Source organism: Mytilus trossulus, chromosome 5, assembly GCF_036588685.1.
Source record: "Mytilus trossulus isolate FHL-02 chromosome 5, PNRI_Mtr1.1.1.hap1, whole genome shotgun sequence".
Classification (NCBI taxonomy): domain Eukaryota; kingdom Metazoa; phylum Mollusca; class Bivalvia; order Mytilida; family Mytilidae; genus Mytilus; species Mytilus trossulus.
Genome location: NC_086377.1, coordinates 8,227,241 through 8,244,947, shown reverse-complemented (window position 1 = coordinate 8,244,947; position 17,707 = coordinate 8,227,241). Strand labels below are relative to the sequence as shown.

Sequence of the window (17,707 nt, the reverse complement as noted above, 5' to 3'; positions counted from 1 at the left end):
GTTAAGATTGTTAACTGGTGGTTTGTTAAAAGCTATTTCATAACTTGTATACAAATTAGATTACGAACTGGACCTATGCTCTGACGGAGAGACATACAAACAGCAGTTATATATATCCGACCGCAGTGTAATGCTGAGGGGGAAACAAGAACAGTATTTGATATATTTCATTTCGGAAGTGTACTTTAAAATAAATGTGCACCCATGCAGGGATCGCACAACAATCTGCGACAAACTGAGATGCCCCGCACCATATAGTTAGACTTTGTGCCTCAATATGTTTTGAACGACAATTAGTATAAACAACACTCCAAATACTAGCTACATATAGCCATATCAAGCATAATCGGAGTAACAATTTTTTTTTTTTGCTTTTAATCATCATTATAATGTTACATACAAGATATCAAATCGTTATTTAAATAAAACACGAAAACTTTGTCGAAGGTTTACTACCGAACAAAAAACGAACAAAATGCTGAAATGATGGATTTATATACATAATAAAGCGGTTACAAGGCTTGTGTTTGATGTCTGCGAAGCAGAAATTACATATATGGTATTAACAAGGTTTATAGTTTATTTCGTTTACCAATACAAGAATATCTACAATTACATTATCTAAATATATATTAGGTTTTTTTCGCGGTTGAAATATACAATAATCAACATAATCTTCATACATCGTGAGATATAGAATTGAATATGTCAAATCCAAATTCTTTATATTTTGAGCGATAACTTACAGTTCCACTGTGCATATTTAATTTTCTCGAACCAAGTCGATTTAAATTAATGTTTTTACATGCATACAAGTTCATCAGAGTGTTAGAGTTTAAAGTTAGTTACATAAGACAATTCCAAAGAACTGTGTGATGAAACACGTTCGTGGTCAAAACAGCATTCTAGCAACGAAATACATTCTTAAAAATAGTTTATTCACTTTGAAGCACAAAATTGCATAGTACATCATTTGGATGCATTTGAAATCTTTGCATAAGTCACAATAAAAAGCAATTAAAAACAAAACAGTAGATATTTTTCACAGTTGTTTCATTTAAAGGAAGTTCCTGGATTATTTCTGTTTCTAGCAAATATTTAGTTTGTCTCTTTACTGGACTCTATCCATCAAACTGCAGAAATAAATATAATTGTTATTTTGAAATAACTAAAATCTTTTGTTCGTTAATTTGTTTAATTAAGCATTTATGCACGACTTAAATCAGCAGACACTATGAATTGTGTTCGCTTTCAGTTATCTTATTGAACAGAAGTCATACAAGTAAAAGCTTCCAATGTATTCAAACTTCAATAAGAACTGCCTCTGTCCTTAGTACTAGTTGAACTATAGACTATGGTCGGGTTCTATTGTCGGGTTGTTGTCTCTCTTTGGCACATTCCCAATTTCCATTTTCAATTTTACTATTTTTTAACAGTACACGACAGTTTTAAGTTTTTTATATTGTTCCGTTGCTTTACTCTTATACATATTATAGGTCTGAGTTTCTCTCGGTTTTTGTTTATGATCCAGATTTGTTTAAGTTAAATCAATTTATGACTATCAAACAGCATATATTACTGTTGCCTTTATTTAATGTATATATCTAATATATTTAATGTAAGTGTTGAAGTATTTTGTGTTCGACAAGTATGTATTCAGTATGATAACGTACCAATGTTTTCAAATATAAACGATTTGTAAATGAGACAGACATAAGACTGAAATAGACAAAATAGTGTCCGCTAAGAGACCTACTTATAGAATACAAGTTCTGTCATGCGTTATTCTGTTATCTTTTAAGAAAGCAAGAGATTAAAGCAGGACATTTGACAAACGATTTCATAATCATTGTTGATCGAAAGAAGCAAACACATACAAACGTGATAATCGTTTAGAGGTCATATCAATTCTTTTAAAATCTCTACATCTTTGCATGACTAATTCATGTCATGTACTGTCAAGCAATAGAATAAAAATGCTGATCAAAGTTTTATCTGCAGTACTTACCCTCCACATGAACAGCTAAAATGAGAAAATATCATATGATCTAAAACAAGCCGCTCGGACCTACATATCTAACTTATCTGGGCGAGTTACATATTTAATTTACTTCACATATGGTCATGTTGTAGCTATCTGTTTATCTTACAATATGGTACTTTAGTGCCCATTGTTTAAAGCCATTGGGTAACCTAGGGTTGAAATTTGTACTACCACTAATATCATTACATTTTTCCTTGAAAGCTGTCTAATTGGCAATATTTAATTACATCTTTTCTTAACTTTCTTGCTTCTTAACAAAGGATTTGTAATTAAGGCGTAATAAATCTTATTATAGTATCCACGTATATTTGATTTCCAGTAATTTAAGTAATTTAAGTAATTCTCAGTAACATTGTAACAGTTCCATATGTTGAAATTATGTATCAACAGTCCAACATACTGCCAGTTTTCATTAATATCCAACATGTATATAAACAAATGCCTAAAGCTATTTGTATAATAATCGGTTGGTAAAGTGACACTTATCAACAACAAAAAATCGAAAGTTGAGGGGTTGAAATTGTCAATGTTATTATACTTGTATGGGTTGTACTATTTTAGAACCAAACAGTACCATTAATGTGTATAAATACACTATACACTAATAACATTAACTATATGATAAACTAAGATTTGACTACTGTATAGATGGTATACATGCCTGTATACAGAAGTAACGGTGCAAATATAGGTATAGGAATGTGTGGTATGAGTCCAAATGAGACAACTATCCATTTAAAGAACAATTTATGAAAGTAAATAAGATCAAGTCACGGCCTACAACAAGAAGCATTGGATAACACCGAACAACAAACTATAAAAGCCCCCAACATAACAAGTGCAAAACCATACAAACGGGAAACCCAACGTCTAAGCTATATAAAACGAGAAAAAACGACAACTACTGTACTTCAGATTGTAGAAATATAGACATGCATTAAATGTAATGCTTTTATGAAGGTAATGGCATTAATGTACTTTCATAAGCTACAATCAACAAGTCATAACTAGAAAATTACATGCTTGTATTCGTTTTATGAGAAATCATCTGTAATAACATAAACGATACCAATTTTCTGCACCAGGTGTGTATTTGGACAGTCAATGTCTCTTCAGTGATGATCGAGGCAAAAATGTTTAAAAATCCAAAGCTTAATTAAGATATGAAGAGCTGTATGCGAAATAAAGAAAAAGTAAAGCCATTGTTTGCCAATGGATTGTTTCTTTCATACAAATGTATTTTGTTTCATCTATTAAATTGTGTCTTTAATTACTCGAACTTTTTTTTATTATATTTTCCCATTTAATAAAAATATCAGAAACAATTTTCAATATCACATGCTCTCTTATTTTTCATTTTGTTTAAACTTATCACAAAATACTTATCTGGTTTGTACTTACCATTCCCTGAAAAAAAGAAATCATCTGTAATAACATAAAATATACTAATTTTTTCTGCACCAGGTGTGCATTTCGACAGTCAATGTGTCTTTAGTGATGATCGATGCTAAAATGTTTGAACATCCAACGCTAAATCAAGATATGAATAGCTGTATTCGAAATTGAAAAAAAAATGTATAGCCAAAACTTCCCAAGGGATTGCTTCTTTCATACAAATGTATTTTGTCACATATTTTTAACTGTGTCTTTAATTACTCGAACTTTTTTAATATTTTCCCATTTAATAAAATTATAAGAAACAATTTTCAATATCACATGCTCTTTTATTTTTCATTTTGTTTAAACTTATCACAACATACTTATATGGTTGGTACTTACAATTCCCTGAAAAAAAAATATATGTACAGTTAAAATCTGATGAATAATTTGAGAAAACAACGAAAGGAGAAATACTCAACTAAAAACACCAGATACAACGTTTTAAATATGCATATTAGGTTTAGAATTATCTCTGAAAATGTTAATCTTATTTAAAAGAAACTGTGGTTTCCTAATTGTAGGAGCTATAAAAAAAAAAGATATAGATTTACACACAAATGGCAAATCAAATGATGAAAATGAATACATTTCTCCAAAACTAATTGTAAATGGATATTAAAACCTCAAGATTGATTATATATTTGGAAATAATAACAATCATGATAACAAAATACTTCTGTATGTTTTTTATTCTATGGTAGCCAGTTGTTAATTATATAACAATAAAAAAAAAACAATGCAAACGAATTCTTACTTTTATCAATTACGTCTGTATTATATTAATTGGCGAGAAAAAAACTTAGAATTGAATTATTTACGATAAAACGATACAACACTAACAACCAAGACTATCTGATAAGCAAAGTTTAAATAACTATCTATGATAACTGTATTTATGGATTTATCAGATATTTCACATTGTATACAAAACGAGATATACAGTATTAATAAAGCCCAAGTTTCATGAAAATCAATACAGGTTTACAAATATTTCAAGTAAAACTAAATTAATTCAAAACCATCTATAAGAAAAAGACTGAAAATTAAAATATATATTAAATACCTGATTTCTGAATCATAAATATCTTCTGCCAAGGTTTTTTAGAAAATCTTATGAAGGTTTGACAAATTATCGGATATGTAACAAACGTTAACCCTAGACTCTTATCTAACATCCTCAAGAAAAAGTTGTCCTAGTGATAGTTCAACCAGTTTTGTGTATGTCTTCTATTTTCATTTAAAACTGTATTGGCTTTCATCGTTTCTAAAATACCCTGTCTTTTTGGGTTTTTTTTAACTGTTGTTTGTCTCATTATACTTTTGCCATGGTATTTGTTTAGTTTACATTTTACTAATATTTTTTAATGTCTCTATATGATCTTTCGCAACTTGCTTCTGAGATACAGCATTTAAGTGTTTTTTTCTGAACTATGTTACTACTACCATTGCATCAAAAACCTTACATTATAAATTGTCTATGTACATGTACGCTATACTTATCTGTTTTCTACTTAAAACTTACAAGTGGTTAAAAAAACAAAAAATATAACTATAAATTACAGCATGCAATTCTGCAATGAATTAACAAACTTTAATGGAATTAGTTGAATACGTAATAAAAATATAGAAAAAAAAAACATTTTGTTAAATGACAGTGTCTTCTATTATACTCCTGATTGACTAATACAAAGGAGACAATTAGTTATATGACAGGGCTGAGCAGGATACCATGTCTTTGAACGTCACTATCTGGTGAATACTTAACAAGAATCGGTAATTTAAAGGACAATCATATATTTAATTTATATTAAGTAATGATGCCAAATAACTTCAACAGTTTTGGTTATTATATGTCATAAGTTTTACTCATTTTTGATTTTGTATTTTCAATGAAGGTATCTCTAGAAGACGGGAAATGACAACAAATTACGTTTTGTTTTGTACACTGTTGTATCTGTATGTCTCACTAGGATTTAGCCATAGCGGTGCAAGTTTATATCCGACCAATGCTGTTGAATCTCTCTTTGATATCTTTCGCCATTTTATTAGACGGAACGAGTATCACATATATTATATTTATGGTATGTTTATTGTTTAATTTACTAGACTTATAATACTTTATGTAATGTAGATATATAGAAAACAACACAATCCTGATTGTTGTATTTTGTAATCATTTGATTGTATTTTTGTCGTTCTTGGTACGATTACGTTATGCATTTGAATGTCTCATGGTATCTTCTGATTCTTTTGTAGACACACCGCAGGGCTATCATATATCATATTTTAAGCAGGCTTATTGTTTAACTTCACACACTTGTATTACTCTCTTTATATAATGAACTACAGTATATATAATTATATGTTTTTCTGTTTGTTACTTGACACTTACACGCTGAACAAAAATCAGTCAAATTAATCATTATAGTGAGCAGCAAATAATTCAGGCAAAAGCAAAAATCGTCATTGGATTTTATTAAAAAAGTAATGCAATAAAAGTACAATACTTTGAGACTATCGAGTGTTCTGTCAGATAATTCAATAGTAAAGTCATAACTATGAGTTATATTTTGTTTTCTCATCTTGCCTCATAGTTATGTTGATGATTTCACATTTTAAAGCTATGCTCGCGTCTTCCATACATCATTTTAATGGTCTATTTAATGTTCACTAGTACTTAACTAATTGGTACAAATACCTTATATAATGACCTACATACACAATAATACGCTATACCTGTCTGTTTTCTACTTGACACTCACTTGTTTTCTCTCATTCGATATACGACTTTCGAACAGCGGTATTGAGAATATTTGTCACTTAAGTGTTATGTGCTTTGTTTAACTTTGCAACTCTACTAATATCGTTATATACAAATTAATTCATTTTGAAGTGCACGTTATACTTATCTGTTTGCTACTTGAAACTTACCAACTGAAATAATCAAATAAATAACCATATAATACAGCATACCATTAACAACGAATTAAGTTAGCTTCAATACATTAATTTAATAAATTGTAACGTGATAGGAGAAAACTTGTAGATGACAGTTTGTTTTTGTCAAATTTTTGAAAAGTATAGTCAATAAAATATAATGATGCCAGTTATTGAAAAGTAACAGTTGTGTGATTTGGCGCTTTGCACATTTATAATTTGTTAAGAAACCAAAACAAATGACGTCAGGTCGATATAATCATATTATTGTTTGTTTTTTTGTATTCATTTGATTGTCTTTTCGTCGTTCTGGGTACTAAATTATAACGTTAAGCGTTTGAATGTCTCTTGGTATCTCCCGCCTCTTTTGTAGACATAACGTGACGGCTATCATACATCATATTATACGCATGCTCATTGTTTTACTTAACATATTTGTATTACTCTCTTTATATAATGAACTACAGTATGTATAATTATACATTTCTGTTTGTCACTTGACACTTACACGCTGAACAAAAATCAGTCAAAATAATCATTATAGTAAACAGCAAATCATTCAGCCAAAAAACAAAAATCGTCATTGGATTTAATGTAAAGAAGTAATGCAATAAAATTGCATCATTTCGGGACTATTGGGTGTTCTGTCAGATAATTCAAAAGTAAAGTCATTACTATGAGTTAGATTCTGTTTTCTCATCTTGCCTAATAGTTATGTTGATGATTTCAAATTTTAGAGCTATGCTCACGTCTACCATACATCATTTTAATGGTTTATCTAATGTTCACTATTACTTAACTAATTGGTACAGATATCTTTATATAATGACCTACATATACCATTATACGCTATACTTATCTGTTTTCTAAGTGACACCTACTTGTTTTCTCTCATTCGATATACGACTTTCGAACAGCGGTACTGAGAAAATTTCTCTCTTACAATGGTATGTTTATTGTTTAACTTTGCAACTCTTCTAACACCTTTATATACATGTTGTCACATTTTAAAGTGCATATTATATAAGTGTAAATTACTTATCTGTATGCTACTTGACACTTACCGCCTGAAACAATCAAATAAATAACCATTAAATACAGCATACCATTTAGAAAAGAATTAAGTTGTCTCCAATATAATTATAGGAATAAATAGTAATGTGAAAGGAAAAAAATTGTAGATGACAGTTTGTTTTTGTCATATTTTTTAAAAGTATAGTCAATAAGATATAATGATGCCAGTTATTGCAATGTAAAAGTTGTGTGATTTGGCGCATTGTACATTTATAATTTGTTAAGAAACCTAAAAAAAATGGACGCCAGGTCGATATAATCATATTGATGTGTGTTTTCCAAGGACATATACTTCAATGGAGAGACGAAATATACCAAAGGGACAGTCAAACTCATAAATCTAACACAAACTGACAACAGTTTTGGTAACTATACAGGTTTACACATTTCTGCTTTAATGACGGTAAATGTATTAATCAGTGCATGAAATCACACAATTTGTTTGACGACTGTTGTTGGTGTTTTTGTAGGACTCGGATTTAGCCATGGTGTCAGTTTATATTCGACCAATGCATTGGAATGTCTTTTTGATATCGTTCGCCTCATTTGAAGACGACTCGCGAGTCTCACATACATCACGTTAATGACATGTGTATTGTTTTACTTTTATTACTGAATTAATCACACGTTATGTCATGAAGATGAAGATACATATAGAAAACAACGCAATCCTGATTGTTGTATTTTGTATTCATTTGATTGACTTTTTGTCGTTCTGGGTACTAAATTATAACGTTATGCGTTTGAATGTCTCTTGGTGTCTCCTGCCTCTTTTGTAGACATAACGTAACGGCTATCATACATCATATTATACGCATGCTCATTGTTTTACTTAACAAATTTGTATTACTCTCTTTATATAATGAACTATAGTATATATAATTATACATTTCTGTTTGTTACTTGACACTTACACGCTGAACAAAAATCAGTCAAATTAATCATTATAGTGAACAGCAAATCATTCAGGCAAAAGCAAAAATCGTTATTGGATTTAATTAAAAAAAGTAATGCAATAAAAGTACATCATTTCGAGACTATTGAGTGTTCTGTCAGATAATTCAAAAGTAAAGTCATTACTATGAGTTAGATTTTGTTTTCTCATCTTGCCTAATAGTTATGTTGATGATTTCAAATTGTAGAGCTATGCTCACGTCTACCATACATCATTTTAATGGTTAATCTAATGTTCACTATAACTTAACTAATTGGTACAGATATCTTTATATAATGACCTATATATACCATTATACCCTATACTTATCTGTTTTCTACGTGACACCTACTTGTTTTCTCTCATTCGACATACGACTTTCGAACAGCGGTACTGAGAAAATTTATCTCTTACAATGGTATGTTTATTGTTTAACTTTGCAACTCTTCTAACACCTTTATATACATATTATTACATTTTAAAGTGCACATTATATAAGTGTAAATTACTTATCTGTTTGCTTCTTGACACTTACCGCCTGAAACAATCAAATAAATAACCATTAAATACAGCATACCATTAAGAAAAGAATTAAGTTGTCTCCAATATAATTATAGGAATAAATAGTAATGTGATAGGAGAAAATTTGTAGATGACAGTTTGTTTTTGTCATATTTTTGAAAAGTATAGTCAATAAGATATAACGATGCCAGTTATTGCAATGTAAAAGTTGTGTGATTTGGCGCTTTGTACATTTATAATTTGTTAAGAAACCTAAACAAAAAATGGATGACAGGTCGATATAATCATATTGATGTGTGTTTTCCAAGGACATATACTTCAATGGAGAGACGAAAGATACCAAAGGGACAGTCAAACTCATAAATCTAAAACAAACTGACAACAGTTTTGGTAACTATACAGGTTTACACATTTCTGCTTTCAGCATTTCCAATGACGGTAAATGTATTAATCAGTGCATGAAATCACACAATTTGTTTGACGACTGTTGTTGGTGTTTTTATAGGACTAGGATTTAGCCATGGCGGTGTCAGTTTATATTCGACCAATGCATTGGAATGTTTTTTTGGTATCGTTCGCCTCATTTGTAGACGACCCGCGAGTCTCACATACATCACGTTAATGACATGTGTATTGTTTTACTTTTATTACTGCATTAATCACACGTTATGTCATGAAGATGAAGATACATATAGAAAACAACGCAATCCTGATTGTTGTATTTTGTATTCATTTGCTTGTCTTTTTGTCGTTCTGGGTACTTAATTATAACGTTATGTGTTTAAATGTCTCTTGGTATCTTCCGCCTCTTTTGTAGACATAACGGGTGCTATCATACATCACAATCATGACATGTTTATTGTTTTACTTAACACAGTTGTATTACTCTCTTTATAATGGACTATAGTATATATAATTATACTTTTCTGATTGTTACTTGACAGTTACACGCTGAACAAAAACCAGTCAAAATAATCAATTTATTGAACAGCAAATCATACAGTTAAAAACAAAAAATCTTCATTGGATTTAATTGAAAAAGTAATGCAATAAAAGTACAACATTTTGAGAATATCCAGTGTTCTGTCAGATAATTCAATAGTAAAGTCATTACTATGAGTTTAATTTGTTTTCTCATGTTTCCTCATAGTGATTGAGATTATTTCAAATTGTAAAGCTACCTAACTAATTTATATAAATATCTGTATACACCGACACAAACAAACAAACCAACATATACAATAATGCGCTATACTTATCTGTTTTCTACTTGACACTTACAACCTGAAAATATCAAATAAATAATTATAAAAAATTGATAAATAGACTAAATGTAATTGAACAAGTTATGCAGTAACATGGTGAGTGTGCGGTGCAAACCCTGCAATGTTTACGTGCTGTATAAATAGGAATGTGACAAATGAACAAACATTCGACATGACACTTCTATATTTTTACTTAGTGTTTTGTCCGAGCAACATTTGATTTACGATATGGTAACTAGATAGAAAAAACTGTTAACCACAGTTCACATAAACTGGACACATAGTAAACGTCGCAGAGAGTCTTTATCAACGAGACAACATCATTCATTAATCTTTCTTTTCATGAATTTTTAATTTGTAAAACCTGGTATTTATAAATGTGCAATTAATCTCACAACATTAGTACATCAACATGATTGTTTTGTTTGATATGTGTTTCTTTGTATCTCTATAGTATAAACAATGATTGGTTATTTTTTTGTTGTTCTTGTTTCTTTTTATATTTCTAAGCCATGTGGTTCCCAGTTTATTATGGATATATAAGTTTGACTGTCACTCTGGTATCTTTCGCCCCGTTTTTGGTACATGCATTCACTAATGTAGAAAATGATGGATTTAACTTTGTGTTATAACTAGCTGAACCTATTAATCGTATTACAGTATCATATGATTCGAATAAATTGACAACAATATGCACGGGTGAGCAAAATAAAAGGCACAATGGCTTAAAATGGGACTTGTTTTCGATTACAGTATAATAGACGTTAAATGTTTATTTTCTCGAAATATGTTTTAAACCTAATACAATGGGCATTCGAAAATCATAAAAACCAAAAAAAAAACATACACCATAGCAAAGAAAAATTGAAAAAAAGCCAAACAACACGTTTAATAAAAAAAACAAAGCACACTTAGACCTAGCCATCGTCGTGTTGCTCAAGTCACAATCTATTGTAAGCTTATTTTTATGAACAATTTGACGAATTGCGAACTTTTAATATTTGTCTTTTACAATAGACGTGGATCATACTTACAAATCAGATCTCTCTTCCATTCTGAAAGATGAAACAGATCAATGGTATCAGTTACACATTCTAAACAAAAATACTGATAGATAAGTTGTCGTTTATCCAGAAAGCATTTCCAAAGCAATATTAATAGTTTCTGTAAATTAAGTTAAGTTTACTTTATTTTACCACCTATTGTTGAATTGTATTGTGAGATAATCATGCAAAATCGTTATGGATGAATATTTCATTATCATGATAAAATTGATGGCATACACCTTTATGCATCAAACAACTAATGACTCAAAACTGATAATTGACTCAGCAAATATAAGTGTCTGAAATTTAATACAAACGTAAATCGTCTAAACTCATCAAGGAGTTGGTTCAGTAAGACCCCTTTTTGACCCCAAAATAAAGCAGTTTTACAAATTGTGAAAATGCAATTTTTTAGCTATTTATTATAATGTAAAATGCTTCTGCTACCTAAATTTGGACTATTTTTTGACAATAAAATGCACATATGCTGTGTACTAGCATCATAAAGTCATGCTAAATTACTGAAATCTTCACAATTTTAGCATTGTAGTTAAATTTTCGATGGTTTCCGTCTTAAATGCAACTGGCCGCATTCGCGTTCATTCATAATATTGAAATATAAGTTGTATTTGACGATAATTCATTACATATATACAGGTTGAGGATAAACACGAATGCGGCCACTTTCATATTTGACAGAAACCATCTAAAAAGTGACGTTTTTTTGGCATATTTAATAAGCTTGAATTGGAGCGTTGTAAATGACTAAATCAGTTAAAATCTTTCTTTCACAAAAAACAATCGAATCAATTAAAATAGACACTGTAGTGTTTAAAAAGTGTAAAAAATCTTTCGTAAGATGAACCTGCAATTTGAGGCCAAAATCAGCCCTTAACGGACCTACTCCTTTTTGCTCCGTTTAGAGCTTTATGTCATCTACATTATGCCGTTTCAGCGTCTTAAATATTTGAAACATAACCGACGAAAAAGGCAAATGTCTTGTAGTTTGTATTACATTTCAATGTACAAATATTCTTTGTCGTTCTTTGTTGAGGATTTTGGTTAAGCTCTTCACATTTTTTTAAAAATTGTATCCAAACAAAACTGCAATATTGTATAAATGAGTATTGTATTGTTTGGCCTTTCGCAATTGTCCTCGCACCATATATGTATCCTGGTACAAATAGACTACGAAGTAAAATTGAGAATGGAAATATAAATGTGTCAAAAAGACAACAACTCGACAAAAAGCAGAGAAAATGCAAGGCAACTATGGGTCATAAACACAACAAGATAGTCCAGCAGGGCTTTGGCTGGCCTCTTTACAAAATGAAGTGTACTAGCTTAGTTCCATTGACGTCATATCAAACCCCAAAACACATAAATTAACTCAAATTAAATTTGAAAAAAAACAACGGCTCAGAGGCTCCTGAATTTGGAGAGGTGCAACCGTCTGATCAACGTCGACAAAACAAACACACAGTTACCCACACAGTACCAATAACGGCAACAGTAGACAATCGCAGTTCAACGTCATAAATATTTTGAGAGAAAACAAATCCGGGTTACAATTTAAAATTGAGAGAAACACACCAATTATAAGAAGTCACAATTGAACAACAGAAACACTAAAGTGAAATAAAAACAAAGGTCAATGCAACATACATAGAACTGAACTATCTGAAAACAATTACAATATTCCTGACTTGGAACAGGACATTTTTTTAAACAATTGGTGTGTTGAATCCGGTTTTATATCTAGCCAAACCTCGCCCGCTTAAGTCTGATGTCAGAATAGGTAACTACAAAAATCTATGCAAAATGGCAATGATACAACAAAGACTAATAACAGTTACTGACATGAATACTAACTCTCTAGACCACAACTCAACCGATTAAAAATGAAATTTTCCATATTATGACAATCATGCACAGTACCCGTGAAGGATTACGTGTTAAACCAACAAATGCGCCCTATGAGTGATTAAATATGAGTACCAAAATATGCCGTCTATTATCATTATTATACATTCATTAAATTCACTGTTGACGCAGGCGAAGCTATGTTACTCATTACCTTCATACATATGACTTGTGTAAATTATTTACAAGTCAACAGATATAATGCTGTTCTATATCACTCTAATTGTTTTGTTCATCAATGTTTCTTATTGATTTCTTAAACAGTGCAAACATCTGTGTGGCGTAAGCCAATTACAAATGACAGCAGTTGCATTTTTCGAGAGAAAAAAAACATTTATTAAGCACGTCATTGACACTTGAAAATCATACATTTGATACGCCAAATGATATAGATGTACAACTTTGTGTCATGTCCATAAAAACAATTATAATGAACTTACCCACACTTGTCACATCTATAAAGGTATTTTCCCTGCTCCTTTTGTTTCACATCCTGTTTGTAATCACTATAATGAGCAATACAATTGATTGACTTAAAATTTACTCTATTTGAAGATGATATTGAAATCCAACAAGCTATACTAACTGGTACACACATAAACAGTGCAAAAATATCAAAAAGCATTTGAAATATATACAAGAGTCAGAAACCAAGTTAATGAATCTTGAATTAATTGAAATAATAATATATAAGAAAAAAAAATCAGCTCACACCCAAACTGAAATACATTTCTTTTTCCAGGAAGATATATTGCTTAAATTCAGAGAAGTTTCCTATGGTTCCGTGTAGAACAGAAACTGTTTACCCACCAAGAGTATCACAATTCACCATTTGTTGTAAGTGGGGGTTGTTGTTACGTAGCGTGCCTAATTTTTGACAAGACCCTATAATTAACTTCGACTTTTTAATTAGCTGTAATGGTCTTATTGATGTATGACATTTCTTTAAACAAAATCGGATGACATCACCAAAACAATATCAGAGTTTACACTAACAAGGACACAATACATTCACGTCATTCTTTCTTATATTCCGAATCCATGTAGAATTAATCCTGATTTGCATATATTTTTCCTTCTTTTTGCCTTTCTTTCCTACAGACAATAAAAAACTGAATGAAAAGACGAACTATTTATTAAAACATAATCTTGTTTTAACTTGTTTGAAGAACTATATACGATTACTCCAATCATTTTGTAATGACTGATAGTTCTCAAGTATACTATACAATTGAAACTCCTTGTACTAATTCCATATGCATTTCGGGAATGTGACTGATAAAATCATATACCCCGTCAACAAAAGTCGATTATGAAAGTGACTACTGGATTCGTTAACTTCTTAATCTACAGTCGTCTATCAATGTGACTCCTGCAGTCGTTTACCCCTGCATCAACAGTCGATTGTGAATGTGAATGCTGAATTGGTTGAACTCTTCAATGACAGTCGATTGCGAATAACTGTGTGAATCAATAATGATTTTTATGTTAAAAAGAGGTGAAAACATCACAAAGAGAACATTTCCATTTGAGGAAAGATATGACATAAAATACTATTTACAAAAGGACAATCTACACTTAACAAAACAGTATGACTTCCTTATGTTGTTGTAAACATGATGACTTCTGATTATACTATGTACAACGTGCCTCAAAAGTCCAAATAACTTTGATGAATGTCTTTTATATTTGGTTATATTATATAAGTATACAGAGATTTTATTTATTTCAACTAGACAAGCAGACACATTTTAACGAGCAGTATATTTACAAAAACTAAATGCTATTGAACATAATTTATGCTACTAGTATGTGTTTGTATATCATAAGAAGATTTATTTACTTAAATGCAATCGTGCTCGAGCCAGTGTGTTCTAGCGTACGTAGTGGAAAAAAGAGGAGATACATAAGCCATAGAGACGTTCTATAAGTATTAAGTGGTTTTAAATATTTCAGCTAGACAGGCAGGCACATTTTAACAAGCAGTATATTTACGAAAATTAATTGCAATAAAATCTAAACACTATTGAAAATAATTGATGCTACTAGTATGTGTTTGTATATCATAAGAAGATTTATTTACTTTAATGCAATCGTGCTCGAGCCAGTGTCTTCTAGCGTACTTAGTGGAAAAAAGAGGAGATACATAAGCCATAGAGACATTCTATAAGTATTATGAGGTTTTAAATATTTCAACTAGACAGGCAGACACATTTTAACAAGCAGTATATTTACGAAAATTAATTTCAACAAAATCTAAACACTATTGAACATAATTGATGCTACTAGTATGTGTTTGCATATCATAAGAAGATGTATCTACGTAAATGCAATCGGGTCCAATACAGAGTGTTCTAACGTGCGTAGTGGAAAAAAGTAGAGAGACATTTTAATTGATTTATTGAAAATAAAATTAAACGGTAAACTGGTGTACATAATATATAATACAAACTTAATCGGAACCGTTGAAACGTCAAATGGCGAGGTATGCAAGAAGATAATGTGTAATTCACTCAAAGATTTGATAACAAGTTTATATTGCCAAATATGTAACTTTAAAACTGTTTAATATACACAAATATTTCCCTACCTCTTGGATGAAGGCAATTCTCTTTCTTTGTTCAGGATTCGTTGTGTACGCATTTCACTGATAAAAGATAAACAGAATTTTTTTATATTTTTTTTTCATGAAATGTTCTGTCAATTGTCAGGAGTATGACAGTTGTGAACAAATAGAAATTTTCTTTGTATTTGTGCTGTTTGTTTTTGTAGCAGTATAGTGTTTATGTTGTTCTGTTGATTTCGACTTGTAGTTAATGTGTGTTTCCCTCAGTTTTGTTCGGATTTTTTTCTCAGTTTAATCGATATATTACTATTGTAAAGCGGTATACTTCTTTTGTCTTTATTTCTTTTATAATATAACATAAAATGCATGCAATTAGAATAACATATTTAAATAACGAGAAAAACAGTTATATCTGTACTAGTTTGAAAGCAAGTATTTTTGCATTTTTACGTATTGTCATGGTTGGTACATGTACATGTATCAATACAACTTAAAATGTACACTACCTTAGACCCCGTATTTATCCGCACATTGTGAATCCATAATATTGAACAATACATTTATAATGACCACACATTGTTATTTCATGAGTTGTCTCTTCTTCGTTTGTGATATCATATCCCGACATAAGTTGATATTTAAAAAAAAATCATATTTGTGATTTTGAAAAATACGTGTCTCATTAAGATGCTATGGGTATATTAAAACATGTATTACAAATACAAAATGCTCCTTAATTTTAGTAGATTTACCTGATTATGTAGTTACCAAACAGCTGTTTAATGTCGTTATCTGTTGCGGACTTAGCAATATACTGTATCCTAGGAAATTCAGGTGTAGGCTTTACCGTCAGCTTTGCGATGTCGTCTGTAAGCTTCTGTAATGACTGCAACAATTTTCCATCGTTTCGTGTCTTGTTTAGTTCATGTATTTTCTTGTCTAAGTCGCGTCCTGCCTTCAAATCTATTTGAGTATCTTCCAATAGCTTTATTAATTTGTCCCTTTCCTTCCTGAATTGATCCTTCACCGATGCAATCTTCTCTGAGATACATTTATCAACCATGGTCTTTATCTTTGTACCTTCGTCTGTAATAGCTTTGAATATTCCTTCCACCTTCACATCAAATGCCTTCAGACCTTCTTCTAGCTGCTTCATGTTTTGGGTTGCCTCATGTAGCTTACTACGCAGGTCTGTTGTATTCTTCTTCTTCAGCTGTGATATGCTGTCGAGAAGTTTGGAAAAGGCATGCCCTAAGTGACTGCCAGTCACACAACTGCTACATACCGCTACGTTACAGGTATTACATACAAAACTTACGTCTTCATTGTGGTCTTTACATTTTGATTTAACTTCCGGTATAACATCAGAGGAAGACTGAAACTGGTGGTTCTTTGTCACTCTCTGTCGTTTATGAAAACCTTTACAATTGTCACAAAAGTACTGTTCACACTCTAAACAGTAATGAGATCCAGAGGCACTATCACAAATCTCACAAGTTTTAGATGCTGCCTGTGCCATTTTGTCACTTATCATGTTGAATGTATAATACACAGGTAATGTATATAACCAATGACTACAATGTTTTACATTTAAATCAATATCGGTTATATATGTATGTCGTGTATTTAAATGAAACACTTTAAGTTATAATTAAGGATAACATTTGAATATTTTATATAAAGACTTCACTGTATTTACTACTGGACTATGGTACGGCTTTGTTAATGAAATTGGTCATTGACCTGGATTTATGATAAACTAATGTAAACATAATGTATATAAACAATTACAAGTAAATTTATATTATCATAACTGCAGTATGTATAGATAGACTTATCACACTGTGGGAAATATTATATCGTAAGTCAGATGTGTACGAAACCCTAAAAATATTTCTTTCAAAAACATATACTTTACACAGCAAAAGTTTTATTATATTCACGAGTCCTACTGTT

General features: G+C 30.6%; 1 protein-coding gene across 1 annotated transcript; it reads right to left on the bottom strand.

The window, feature by feature from the left end:
• Positions 1 to 1,111: 1,111 nt before the first annotated feature.
• LOC134717557 (E3 ubiquitin-protein ligase TRIM71-like) lies at positions 1,112 to 17,285 on the bottom strand. Its single transcript, XM_063580047.1, has 12 exons — positions 16,504 to 17,285; positions 15,776 to 15,832; positions 13,626 to 13,691; positions 11,251 to 11,271; positions 10,233 to 10,235; positions 8,965 to 8,967; positions 7,486 to 7,488; positions 6,416 to 6,418; positions 3,824 to 3,829; positions 3,446 to 3,451; positions 2,009 to 2,023; positions 1,112 to 1,133 (listed from the first exon to the last, which is right to left on the bottom strand). Exons 1-12 carry the CDS (start codon positions 17,283 to 17,285, stop codon positions 1,112 to 1,114), a joined length of 987 nt encoding a protein of 328 aa, XP_063436117.1.
• Positions 17,286 to 17,707: the final 422 nt, after the last annotated feature.